Raw genomic sequence first — 13246 nt, 5'->3', positions numbered from 1 at the left:
CCACTGCTAAAGAGACAGAAAAGTCATGAGAGGGTGGATAATTAATTAGCCACGCAAACTTTCATGATGCAAAGCCATTCAGAACGACAGATATGATGAGTCACCCAGGAATATTTCCAGTATGTTACATTCTTTTTGTAAATCTGTGTCATGTTTCATTTTCTTTTTTTTTGTTCTTTTCAAAGTATCATCTCCTTTCATTTCTCAAAAACGACCTTTACGTTAACTCTTCTTTCTCACGCATGCTTGACAAGGGGAACAAAATGTCAGAAGTCAGAAAGTAGTTCCCAAGAATAGGCCAAAGAGAGCACTTTCACTTTCATGAGTAAGAAACATTAGCAGCGGATATAGTGAATGGAGAGGCTTGAAAGATATGAAAAGGTCAGCAGAAAATGGATGAAAAGTGAGAGAGCTGGAGATTAAACACACACTATTATATTTGAAAAGATAGTACTACAGTATATTACGCTCTTCTGGGAGGTCTGGGAGCTTTTTGGTATATATTTAACATTGATCAATGGACTTTACAGGACAATAATCACAATGAATTGTCTGAGTTGAGAAAGAAACGACATGAATCAACTCTGGCTTTAATAGATTTGTAAAAAGCTGGAAGAAATACCCACAGGCTGTGATTTAAAGCCAGAAAGTATGCTCAGTATTCAGGCAACAGAAAACAAAGTGGACATCAAGTCAAGGTTGGAGCCTTTTATCAGACAGTGACATCCCGACTTACAGCTAGAAAAACAACAGTCTATTACAGTAAGACAAAGAAGGCCACAGCGTACCCTTTAAATCTTTGTGCTTTTAACACTCAGGAACTTAAGAGCCCTAAAGGGACTGGGGTTATAATCCAGAGTGAGAACAGCTGTTCAGCGTCTCAGGGGCCTGGCTATTTCCAGAAGGATCTTCTTAAGTGTCCATCCACTGTGATCAGCATCCTCAATGGGACTGAGCCTCCCTGACGTGGCATTTCGCACCTTTACCCGAACGGACAGCGACTCGCTAAAAAGATCACATTTATTGCAAGGGAGTGAGCTTCGCATGGAAATATGTCGGAGGAAATTAAGGCCATGCTTTTATCCTCACCTTCATGACAATTTGACTTGTTTTTTTCCGCAGAGAATTATAAGCTGCCATGACAGCACCCGCCCCTGGTTTCCAAAAGCCTGACACTGGCGCAGACAGCATCTGCATTCCTGAGCTGGTGAGGAAGCACATTCTGTGGTTATCGCTGACTTTTCTGGGTAATCGCATCGGGACTGGAAGTATGATAGCAGACAGTTGTGTTTATCATTTATACTTGACATCCTGACAATGAGAAACAAGAATCAAAATTGTAGCCTTACCAAAGGGATGAGAACACTCATCCAAAACAAGTGTTAATGAAATGTTGCCTTTTTTATAGTGACAGACTCTTTGTTCATCTGAGCCTCTACTCTACAATAGATAAATATAAAACAACATGTCATTTAACAACACGGCCTGAACAAAATCCAGGGTCCTGGGTAGGGCTATGACAGAACTTCACAAGACCTTTAAAAATCGTCTAACATTGACAGTTATTAAAAACACAAACAGAACATCTAATCTTAACATGCTGTAAAGGAATTGCCCATTTGGCCATAGCATTAGCTGCATGCATGAATGCCCAAAATTGGCTCATAGTAAACATCAATTAACATGAAAAATACTGTCTCTTAAATCTAAATTTGCAGCGTACCTCAACATCGTAATACTTTCAAAAGATTCATGAGATCCCTGAATATTTGTTCTCTTGGCATCTTCCATCTTTAGTGGTTACACACAAGCGTTCAGCATCTTTAAAACAGCCTAAAGGCTCATTTATGCTCAACATTCAATATCTTGTTTATGAATACTAGGGCTGTCCCGATACAAATACCAGGGATAAGTATAGGGCCGATACAAGCCTTTTTTCGAGGTATTGGTACTTGTGAAGGCAGTAGATACTTTAGGCAAAAAAGTCTTATGCCGAGCAAGTCCTCCTCACCACTAGATGCTGCTAATTGCTGCGGTTTAACACTGCTGCAAATGTGCGCCAGATCCTTTTCAGTTAGTATGAATGAACTAGGAAGAGTTAACAGTTGAACTTTTTTATTTTGCACTTTAGTTTACTTTAAAAAAAATACTTAAATTCTGACAGTTGTTAGTTTTATTGTGCACTTTTAGTATATATATTTTTAATATTCATCACAAAAAATTCTAAACTCAGAGAGAGTTGTTTGTGTTTTATTTGGACTTAATTACAGAGTGACTGTGCTATCATTGATCAAATTGATCTGTCACTGTTAACTGAAATTGTATCTTTCAAATGTGCTAGTAGTATCGGTACTCGGTATCGGTAAGTACTCAAGAAGGGGTACTCGTACTGGTATCGGTCTGCATAAAAAGTGGTATCGAACATCTCTAGTGAATACGGGCTAATTAAGGCAGTACCACTGGAAACCGTGGGGGCAGTGTTGCTGTTGCTACCCTAAGTAGCTTTAGGAAGACATGAAAAAGAAAAAACAATGGCTGTACTTTCAGGGTGGGTTTAGCAGCCTCACCAACGACTGCCTGCTACAACGCTGCTTCTGTTCTTGTCTTTCATGCAAGAGGTACATTAGCAACAAATCCTCCACAGTCGCCATGTTTGTTTTTGAGTTTGTTGTTGTCATAAATTTTTGACTTTGGGTTGCCCCCCAGTGGATGAATTGGTTAACAGCAATGCCGACAAAAAGGACGCACAGAATTATGTGAGCAATGATGGTAACATTGTTTGAAAGGACACAAAAAAAATGTTTTAATCCTTCCGTTAGTTTCTGTAATGGTGAGGTCTATAGCCATTAAATTCAATGTTCTGTTGGGCTAACCTGCCTCATGCATACTGCTAAATGATTTTTTTCCCTTTTTTTTTTAACACAATTTGGATTCAGCCATTAGTGATGTACAACAAAGGTCCGTTTGCACATCGATTGCGTACAGGCCCTTGTTCTAAAGGAAAAAAAAGGAAAGATAAAAGCATCAGAAATAATACTTTTATGAGGCTTGAAAACAAATGGAGTTACTTAAGACCTTAAAAAAATTCTAACATGAATCTAGCCTTGTGAATCATATCGCACTGATAGAGAGTTGAGTGTGTTATTACATTCCTGGGATCCAGGGAACACAGCTTTGGCAGATAAAGTAAACATGTCCTTGATCTAATCACAAAGTAAAGTCATATCAGTCTTTTATAGTACGAGGTCAAAAAAATGTACAATCACTACAGGCAGCCAGGGCATAGCGACAAGAAAAGGAATCAGGGCACCAGCATTAAGTGCAAAACACTTTCCAGATATTCAAACCAATAAAAGTATGTGTGACTTTCTGTGACTCAGTAGGAGCTAAGAATGGCCTGATTCTGGAGATTTGCTTGAGCTGAGAGAAGCATGACTGGAGAATATTCTTCAGTTGAACCCTAGTTACCTTACAAGGCATGCAAATCTGGAGGATCATGTGAATCAAGCTAGCCAGAATCAATTTTCACCAGGTTCTCTAGCTTTGGTCTTTGGTTGAACCACAGTGTTACAGACCAATCGCTATCCTACACAGCAACTAGTAAAAGAAAAGGTAGGACTTTGGATGGAATAGTTTTAGGCTTGTTTGACTCAAAGAACACGTCAGCAGTAAGTAAACAGCAAAGACTAGCACTGAAGGATAGCTCATAACTGACCACCATGCATCAGGTTTATCCAATCACACAAAAGATTACCAATTTCCGTTCCGATAACCTCTCAGATGGTTTTAAGAAACAAATCATCCATTGCATCATGTATCAAAAACAGATCTGCATCTAAAATTGCTCCAAGATTTCCATCTGCCAAACAAATTCAAGGAATCACTCTTATTGCACAACAGATTGATAATATTTGCTGTACTAAAAACCACAACATCATCATTCCATTTTTGGACGCTTTGGATCAAACATTTAATATCACTGAGGATGCAAAGAGATTAACTGGAAGGCTGGGGTAACTGGATTGGAAAGGGACATACAACAGTGTGTCATCATTATTAGGAGCAGAGGGGGACATCATAATTTTGGATTATCTGCCTGGGAGAAAGTGGAAAAATAAGGGGACCAAGGGTGGCACCTTGAGGAACACCACTATTAAAAGTTTATGTAATTTCAAACACATGTGGTACTTTAAACATCTGACAGTTACTCCTTTGTATAATCTAATTCATTTAAAGGTCAATCCAAAAGAAGAAAGCCAAGAGAAAGAAAAGAATCTAATCCTTTAAGACAAGAAGTGGTAAAAGAGTAATGTTTATCATCTTCTGCATAGAGACCAGGGTGATATTTCCCACGGTGACATGACAGCAGGGACGCAGATGTCTATTACAGAGATTATTAATGTGGTATGGCAGACGTTGGACTGACGTCAAGTCTTTTTGTTTGCCGATTTGGCTCATAGACAAAGAAGCATGATGGACTTACATTAATGAAAAAAAGACCCGCAGAGTGAATGACAGAAACATTCTTCCACAGAGCTTTTTGCCGAGCAGCAAAAACATGCTGTCATGTGTTCCTTATGGCGATCTAGTTAGGAAGCTATGTTCAAGTGCTCCACCCTGTTTCTCCATGGGTAATGTTACCAGAATGATGGCAAACACTGATGGTCATAAAGCCAATCAAATTCATATTTTGCATCCTTAACCATAATATGCTGAAATAATTTTCAAACACAGAGACAAAGAACCTCATGACTCATGTCCAAGACAAACCACTGCTTTACTCATCGAATGTGCTGCACTAGAGACAGAGAAATAAAATCAGAGTGTCAATAAATTAAGAAAAACTGCAATTAATGATGATTACAATTCCTGCACTACCATGTCTTTCTCAGCTTTATCCATCTGTGAGGTTCCAGATGTCCACACATCACTGGTGGGAACTAGGTGAGAGCTGTCCTGGCTCTTCGCAAGGAAAATATGACCCTGACCTTCCACTGTGACAACGGTAAAACAGATTAGCAACACTGTTGAAGAAACCAGCCTTCTTCTAATCCAAAACACAGCACAATGAGTCAAACCTGGGGCTAAGCCAAGGGTCCGGTTTCAATATACAAAATTTAAATCTAGGTCACTACTGACACTTTTCAGTCAGAGTGTTTCTCGAGAATTTACAAAGCACTTTTGTAAGTGAATGAGGGGCTTTTTAAAAGGTACTGACACACTTTTGTAACCTTTCACTTGTTTGTTTTTTCACCCTGAAAGCATTGTAGTCCACTATAACCACCAGCTCACTAAAGTTTATCCAGCTCTTTTGCATTTTCAGGTAAAAGGTTGACCATTAACCACAAAGTTCAAGTTTTGGCTGGTCAAATAAATTAATGTTGTAATGTTGAAACTTGCCTCGCCTCTCGCCTTCAACTTGCTGAGAGAGACAACTGTTTTGCCACAGTGTTAACAGGCACAAGTGAAATTTCCCTGACTTGTCTCTGCAGACTAGTTTGATTTATATGTAGAAGCAGGATGTCCCTGGGATTACTTAGCTGCTGAGACAAAAAAAAAAAAACCTGTTAATGCGTCAAAACAGATCAGAGCACTGGCACCCCCATTTTACAAGTGCTCTTAAAATTACCATAACTGCTAAACCAGAAATTTCAAACGGCCCTTTAAAGAAAAAAGCACAAGATTAAATTTGATATCTGGTGTGTTATGGTACTTAATTGGAATCTACGTGCAAAAACGTTCCAATCATGGGCAATAACTGATGCAAGTTGTTCTTATTACCGTAACTCTTCAACCATTTGGGCAAGTAAAATCCAAAATCAATCAAACAGTTCCTGGAAAAAGTGGGGGTGAGCTTTCTGGGTATGATCTCTGACTCTTGTAAGACCAAAATAACAAAAAAAGTCCAAGGGGCCTGTATGATACTTGGGTAATAATTAGGGATGCACGATATTGGAATTTTGCCGATATCCGATATGCCGATATATCGAAACCCCTTTTGGCCGATACCGATACCGATACCAATAATCACAAGTTTGTTTGTTTTTTTCACTGTAAAGAAAGCTAAGTCTATCCTGTACTGGAATTTATATGTTGCTCTAATTGTGACGGTCTTATTTGTTTAAGAAACACACATAAAACAAGACAAAAAAAAAATGATTTTACCATAAATAAGAAATGTAATATTTTTTCAAACTTAAGACATTTAGTATTGAAATACAGAAAAATAATTTCTTTAGATCACATGAACTTTAAACGTTCAATGCATTTTTAAACATAACCAAGTTGCATTTGATTATTTTAGAGCTACTGTAACAACCTGGTGACGGACACAGAGCTCTGCAGTGCAAATAAATGAAGTGCTACATTTTATTTAAGGAGCTTATTTTTCAGATGGAAAATAATAATAATCCTAACTGAATAGCACATTATCGGCAGAAATTTTCATATCTGCCGATACCGATAAACGTGTTTTTAAGCTTTTATCAGCCAATACCGATATTGTGCCGATAATATCATGCATCCCGACTAATAAAGTTTTAATATTGAGTTTTGACCAATAGGACTTAAGTTAACACAGCTGGACAATACTGAGAGATGGGCATGAAAAATAGATCTCCACTCTCCCTGTTTCTGCATTTTTATCTAGTTGTCTTTCTTTGATGCTTTGCAAATGGCAAAATAGATTAGCAATATTTTGTGCAATCATGTCAGAGACATTAATGCACCCCCTTGACAAAGTTAGCATGAGCCAGATGAGCAATCATGGTTAGACAGACAGACAGACTTTGGGTAACATGACATAGATAAAAGGTCCAGTCCTACTGCTTGAGACTGAAACAGGAAAGTTTCAGAGAGGTGCTTTAATTTAAGAAGAAAAAACACAGCACCAGCCACAATACACCCTCAAGGGAAATAATAATAAGCTGATTTTAGTCTCTGTTCTGTTGCCATCCAGGTGTGATTAGTATTGTGTCAGGTTTTAAAAAAGGAGGGGTAACAACTTTGGGTTCCATCCCTGGCCTGTAACCAGGAGAGCTGGGAGTTTATCGAAGAGGAAGAGAAAGAGATAAGAGTGAAACTTGACCCCTCTGTCACCTGCATCTGGACAAGAAAAGAATTGAATTGGCTGAGTCAGAATGTGCCGTTTTCCTGCTGAAGCAACTGTTCTGTCCTTCCACACGCCACCCCGGCATGCCCTGCATGCAACCTGAGCTGGAACAGCACAGAAAAAAAGCCCCTTTCTCCCAGCTGCCCACATGCATGTTACACAGTGAAACAAAAGACAAAGAAACACATCAGACTGCCACATCTGCCATCACACACAAAATATACCAGGAGCGTTCACATGAGCCGTCATAAAACCAGCGTGCACTAAATGCACCCCTTTAGAGGGCTTTGCAGTAAACTGGCAATTTTCCATTGCGTCCTCACTCACGTGTCCTGTCACTCAACTTGTCACCATGGAGATGAGCTAAGCTTCTCTGTGTCTTGTGCTGCTGTGCATACACTGCAGCACACAGCAGCCGCAGCAGCAGCAGAAGCAGCTACAGCTGACTCTGTCACACCTAACATGCAGGCAGAGGCACACAACCTAGTTGAGCCGATAAAAGCACAGAATGTGTTTCCCATACTCCAATTATTGTGATTCACTTTAAGATGTGGGGGCACAGGGAATCAGTCCCTGAATGCACCTCAAGGTGAGTGTCACCTTAATGAAGCAGAGCATGAGGATAAAAAGTTAGCAGCAGCGTGTAAAGGGCAACTGCCACTTCAGATAAGTGTATTAAGTGGCCACTGAATAGAATCGCACCACTGACGCACATGCAGAGAACATTAAGACTGAAGGTTCATCACAACCTGCACAATGAGTCACGCATAAGGAGGTCACACAGCTGTGCAGAATATATCCAGCAGCATACATGTCACGAGTGATGTAAATACAGGATAGGGCCCTACATATGAAGCAGTTCTAACATTCTCTCATGACTTAGGTTTTGCTTGAAATTGTATGGAAGCTCAACATAGGCATACATCCAAATATGTAATTAACAGCAGATGCCTGATAATTAAAAAAAAAGTCAAGTTATGCTTCTTGTCTACAGATGACAATGCTGGTTGTCCCCGTCACACAAGCTGATTTTCTAGGGGTCAAAATCGAAACAAAAGTCCAGTCACTGTATAAGGCCAGACAATGACATGCCATGCTGTAACTGCCGTATCAGCTGACTGGCTTGTTTTCCTTTTGATTCTTTTTTTTTTTTAATTTGATGGATATGAGTTAAGATCATCTCAAATTAAGTTGATACATTAACTTTCTATGGGGAACTGTGTTGTGGAACTGCAGCATGGACTAAAAAGAAAATGAAAAGTTTTGATCTTGTGTAAATAGAATTAAAGATGCATGTCCACTTGAGGCTTCCATAAAATGGGGGGAAAAAATCTTACCATGTTTTGCATGTTTTCCCTACCACATATTCATCTGTTTTTGTTTAAAAAAAAATTTTCTAATAGCACCAGAAGCTAAATTTGTAAAGATCAAAAGTGCTGTACAAGTTTCCTTTCAGGCAACTGAGGTGTACTGTTTGCCTACTCATGACATTGTGGCTGCCTTGAGCTCATATTCAAAAAATGAAAAGCACAATGATGTAATGTAAAAAAGTCATCTCGTTAAAATTAAGAATTTTAGCTAGCTACTTTTATACTTTGAGAGGATAACTTCGCCTTGTGTGAGAAAAAAAACTTCAAGAGTTTCGTTTAAACACAGCCTACAGATGAACTCAAGGTCAGCAGACAAGAAACTGAATAATTTCCCTTACTGTGAAATTTTGGGCTTCCTTTGTGTTGACTCGGAGGAAGGTCCGCGAACTGTACCCGGTGTCCCGACATGTCCGGTACGTACCACCTCTCAGGTCAGAACCACGCGACCACCGACTGTGTTCTCCCTTCACTGGGCTCGTGCCAAAGTATCCGGTAACTTCTGAGCACGCGGCTGCACTGGCTGAGCGTTCTGAGCGCGTGGGAATCCTTCACACCGGTGGGAAGCGTCTGTCATTGACTTTCCCTTCTGCTCCCTCAGAGTGTGTGTATGTGAGAATATGTGTGAGCGTGTGTGTGTGTATGTTTCGCTGACTGTGTGCCAGTACTGCAGCAGCTCGCTCTCTCGGTCCACTCTCACCTGCCCCCTGCACCTCTGTATCCAGATACTTTCTGCTCCATATGAGACGCTTTGAAGCGGAGAGAGACTCCGTCCCTCCTCCCGCGTTGAAAAAGATAAAACTTTTTTTTCTGCCTAATGTCCACATGACTGCAGGGTTACGTCATCATTGTAAAGCGCTCAGGCCAAAAGAATCATAATAACCCCAATAACAGAGTTGGAGTTTTGCGAAGATTCTCCAGGCAACTTAAACTTCGACGTCTATCAGACGGTCGTGTTGACCTTAATGAATCAGCTTAGACTGAAAATGCACTGAATTATCAATAAAACTTTTGCATCTGTAGTCTCTAGTTCCCCGCCTTTGATTTATAAGCAATCTGGGAATAACAGCCTCGCAACATCATTTCATTTTCTGCGTTGTACACTTGATGTTCTTCCGAGCTTGTGAATATTATATCGACTGAGTCGATAAACCCACTTTGAGATCACTTTAAGTTCCATCAGTGCTCGGTAACTTTCCAAGTGTATTTAGGGAGCTACGCCGCCACCTAGTGGTAGAATAGTACAATAACACAATAGGGTTGACATGCGTTAAAGGCATCAAAAAGGGCAGGGTATATTGAAGTCTTTTTTTTCCCTTTTTTTTTTTTTTTCATTTTGACACAACTTAAGCACCTTTGTTTCACGGATGGTCGGTGCAAAATCAGTACTTCCAGGAAAGCGGGATCAGCTTCTCTCTCGGGGGAATAACAGTCGCTGTAGCACTGTAGTTGGGACGCCAAGTTCAGTTGTCCATTATAAAAAGTAAAAGAAAAGAAAAACCTTTTATCTATTTTCAGCTGCATTGCACACATTTTCTGTGACATATTGAATACAATGAATGGATGTTGGGAGTATGTGTTTACATACAATGGGGAAAATCAGTATTGAATGCGTGTACATCTGAGTTAATACCAATGTCTGGTAGATATTTTGTTTGAATTTCATCTTTGGAAATAATTGTGATGAGAAAAAAGTTGGCACGTTCAGTTTTTACTTATTTTCCCCATTATATCTATACCTTTAGCAGATTTAGACCCAAGATGAACGCAGAGTGTGACTATTTCTCCCAAGCTTTTTTTGATATTTACTTTATCTAACAGGTTGGAAATAGTTTTCTTTTTAAGTTTGGGAATTATTGAGAAATTTTTGAAGAAATGTCACTTTTTATTTTTTTTTTAAAAAAGAGAAACATAGCGTACATAGAATACATTCTTGGGCTGCTTACTTAAATGTTCCTTAATATACTTTAGCAGGTTTTGCACACAGGCTTCTCAAACAGGCTTTAAGGAAGTAATATTTGGATTGTAAAGACAACATAAAAAATTATGTTTCATTAAACCTTTATTCTAAAATACTTTGTCTGAACAGTTGTGTAGAACTGGAATAACAGAAAATAAACCCTCAAAGACAAATGAGACTCTCTGGACTTGTCTGATACGACTTCTGTGCAAACGAGAGTGACTAAACAAGATGTAAAACAAAATAAAGACAGAGAAAATTGGCACCTCAATAGCAATGTTTTCAATCATTTCACCATCACCCAAACTATTAAAAGACCAGGCTCACACACTCTCATTTCTTCCACTAATGCAGCAGTTCTATAAAAAACAACAACAACAACAACAAAACAAAGTATGTGCACTGCACTTCTTTCTCTTGATGTACAAATCTTATAAAAATAACTTAAAGCACGTAGAAACCAGTCAGGTCAGTGGTTCTGTCTTCTACTTTGTCAGTGTAAATCCTTAATATTTTCAAGATACAGTGTTTTCTTTTACACGGATCCATTCTTTTCAATGTACATTTTGCACAAAGAATCCGCCATCGACTTTGCCAGTTCTTCATCTCGTTTCCTTTGCATTTGAGAGTGTTTGTACCAGTCCTCGTACTCTGGGTTGGGGAGGGAACTGTCCAGCAGAACGTCGTAGTGACCATTGCTGAGCCAACTCAGCCAGATTGAAGGTTTGGAGGCATCCTGCTCTCCAAGATAGTGCACCATGGTGGAAACGGTCGGACTCTCCATGCTCCCTCCTGTTGTCAGGTGGATGTTGACGTCCAGCATCTGGCTCATGGCGAGGAGCTCAGGGTATCCGGCCCAGGCACCATCCTGTGCTGCGTTGACCAGGAACTCGCCCACATCTCCCTCTATGATGGGGCTGAACTCGTCCAGGTGGTCTACGATGTGGTGGACAGTCTGCTCCCTCAGCTCTGCATGTCTTGCCTGGTCACCGAATGTGGCCTTACACACAGCTCTGTACAGACAGTTTCCATCTGGAATGACGTGGTACCTGAACTTCTGTCTTTCCAGGAGGTACTTGTTCTGTTTCTCCACCTCAGCCAGGTGCCTTGTTACTTTATCGTTAATGTTCTTTTTCTCTTGCCTCCTCTGTTGTGGTGTCTCCTGTAGAACACTGAGCTCAAAGCCCTGTCTGTCCCCGCATTCTGGAGCAGCTCTGGCAATAAAATCTTCTTTTAAAGGCTCTTCAGGGTGAGCTGCTCTGTGGGAAGCCAGCTCCTCTTCGTATAGCGAAGTCCCCTCATTGCTCCTGGGGGAGTTCTGACTTACAGACATTTTATCATCCTCACTAGAATTGCCAACAGTCCCATCGCTTTCTTCTACTTGGGGTCTACAGAGGTTGCCACTGTTGAAAAAGTGATCTCCAACGAGCTCTTGACAGTCATCTGTCCCATTTGTGATATGATCAATGAAATCCTCAATCACATCAGAGTTACTGTCATTGTAGAGAATACTCTCCCCATTACTGAGACAGTCAGGGGAAGCTGGTTTGGTCTTAGGCTCCCTCACGATGTGGATCGGTACAGATCTCTCCACTCCATCGGGTCGGCGGATTAATATCTCAGCAGTCGATTTGAAGTAAATCGGCCTCATAGAATAAGTTTCGTAACATGTCAAAGCAGGCATGTTTGCGGAAGAGGCAGCAGTATCCCCGTTGGTAGCTGAAGTTGTTCCTGGGTGGGTAAATCCCGTTTTCTCGGCCTCAGGAGAACTCTGTTCAGCCCCGTTCAGACGCTCAGACGCGGCCGATAAAGTTATTGTAACTTTGCGAGACGACCTCGGGTAGTGTGTCAGCACACTGTTGTACAGCTGCATTTTGAAGGAGTCCTTTATACTGATCGCCGCGGCCGGGACGTTACGGAGAGATGACAGCAATATCCAAAAATACCTTCCGTGTCATCAACAACAGCAAAGTTGTAGGGAGCGTTTCCATGGTCCTTAGTCCTGTCATTGACACACAGCGACGAGAAGACTGTCCACTTTAATCCTCTGGCGTCATTTGCTGTTGGGGTGCCTCCCTAATTTTAGACTTCAAAATGTTACAAGACACTGCCCGCTTTCCCTGAGTCAAGTGGTTAAAATGCGAGCGATGAACTTCCGGTTGATGTCTTTCAAAATAATGTCCGTGTGATTTGAAAATTTTCATTTTCTGAGGAAATTTTGTTTAAATACCATGCCATACGATGTCATTCTGCTAAGTTGAATTGGTTATGCTACTTATATTTTATTTTTTGGCATTTGGTTTTGTTCTCGCACTGTTGGAATTTTCTAGACTTTGAATTTTCCTAATATTCATGCTGCCTGGCCAAAAAGAAAGTGGCCACCTGGATCTAAATAAGCAAATAGGTACGAGCCCCGTTGCTTCTCATTTCTTAAAAAAAAACGTGGAAAAACATATCCCCTGGTTGTGGAAAAGATGCTCTGTTTCAGAGGAGTCAAATCATTGACAAACGCCCAAATTTTTTTTTTTTCCGGTTTCTTTCTTTTTTCTTTTTTTTACTTTACATGTTGATAGTCCTAAAAAATACACAATAGTTAAGGTTGTATTATTTAAATGATGATAGCTGAAGAAAACGATTTTGAATGGTTTGATTTAGAGAACAAACAATGAACAGTCAGCTTATCTACGCAAATGTGAATTTCAGTTTTCATAAATTTCTAGATGTTTACTTTTTTATTTTATTAATTAATAAGATGTATAAATTCGTTGTTTTCATTTTTTTTTTTTTTTACAAGCATCTAAAATGGTA

General features: G+C 40.0%; 2 protein-coding genes across 2 annotated transcripts in view; both read right to left on the bottom strand.

Moving 5' to 3' along the window:
- Window positions 1-9096, bottom strand: part of kiaa1217 (KIAA1217 ortholog) — a 153484-nt gene extending 144388 nt beyond the window's left edge. Inside the window, exon 1 of the mRNA XM_074693250.1 lies at window positions 8820-9096. Coding sequence (XP_074549351.1) covers window positions 8820-8889 — 70 coding nt within the window. The 5' untranslated portion in view covers window positions 8890-9096. The remainder of the gene's footprint in view (window positions 1-8819) is intronic.
- A 1323-nt stretch (window positions 9097-10419) lies between these two features.
- otud1 (OTU deubiquitinase 1) lies at window positions 10420-12563 on the bottom strand. The gene has a single exon (XM_074693670.1). The coding sequence runs from the start codon at window positions 12309-12311 to the stop codon at window positions 10974-10976; it is 1338 nt and encodes a 445-aa protein (XP_074549771.1). The 5' UTR covers window positions 12312-12563; the 3' UTR covers window positions 10420-10973.
- Between the last annotated feature and the right edge of the window lie 683 nt (window positions 12564-13246).

The sequence above is a fragment of the Halichoeres trimaculatus genome, unplaced genomic scaffold (assembly GCF_033239565.1).
Source record: "Halichoeres trimaculatus isolate MK-OKI-2021-1 unplaced genomic scaffold, fHalTri1.1 fHalTri1_scaffold_18, whole genome shotgun sequence".
NCBI classification, from domain to species: domain Eukaryota; kingdom Metazoa; phylum Chordata; class Actinopteri; order Labriformes; family Labridae; genus Halichoeres; species Halichoeres trimaculatus.
The sequence above is the reverse complement of the archived record's forward strand: the minus strand, read 5'-3'. Positions and strand labels throughout refer to the sequence as shown.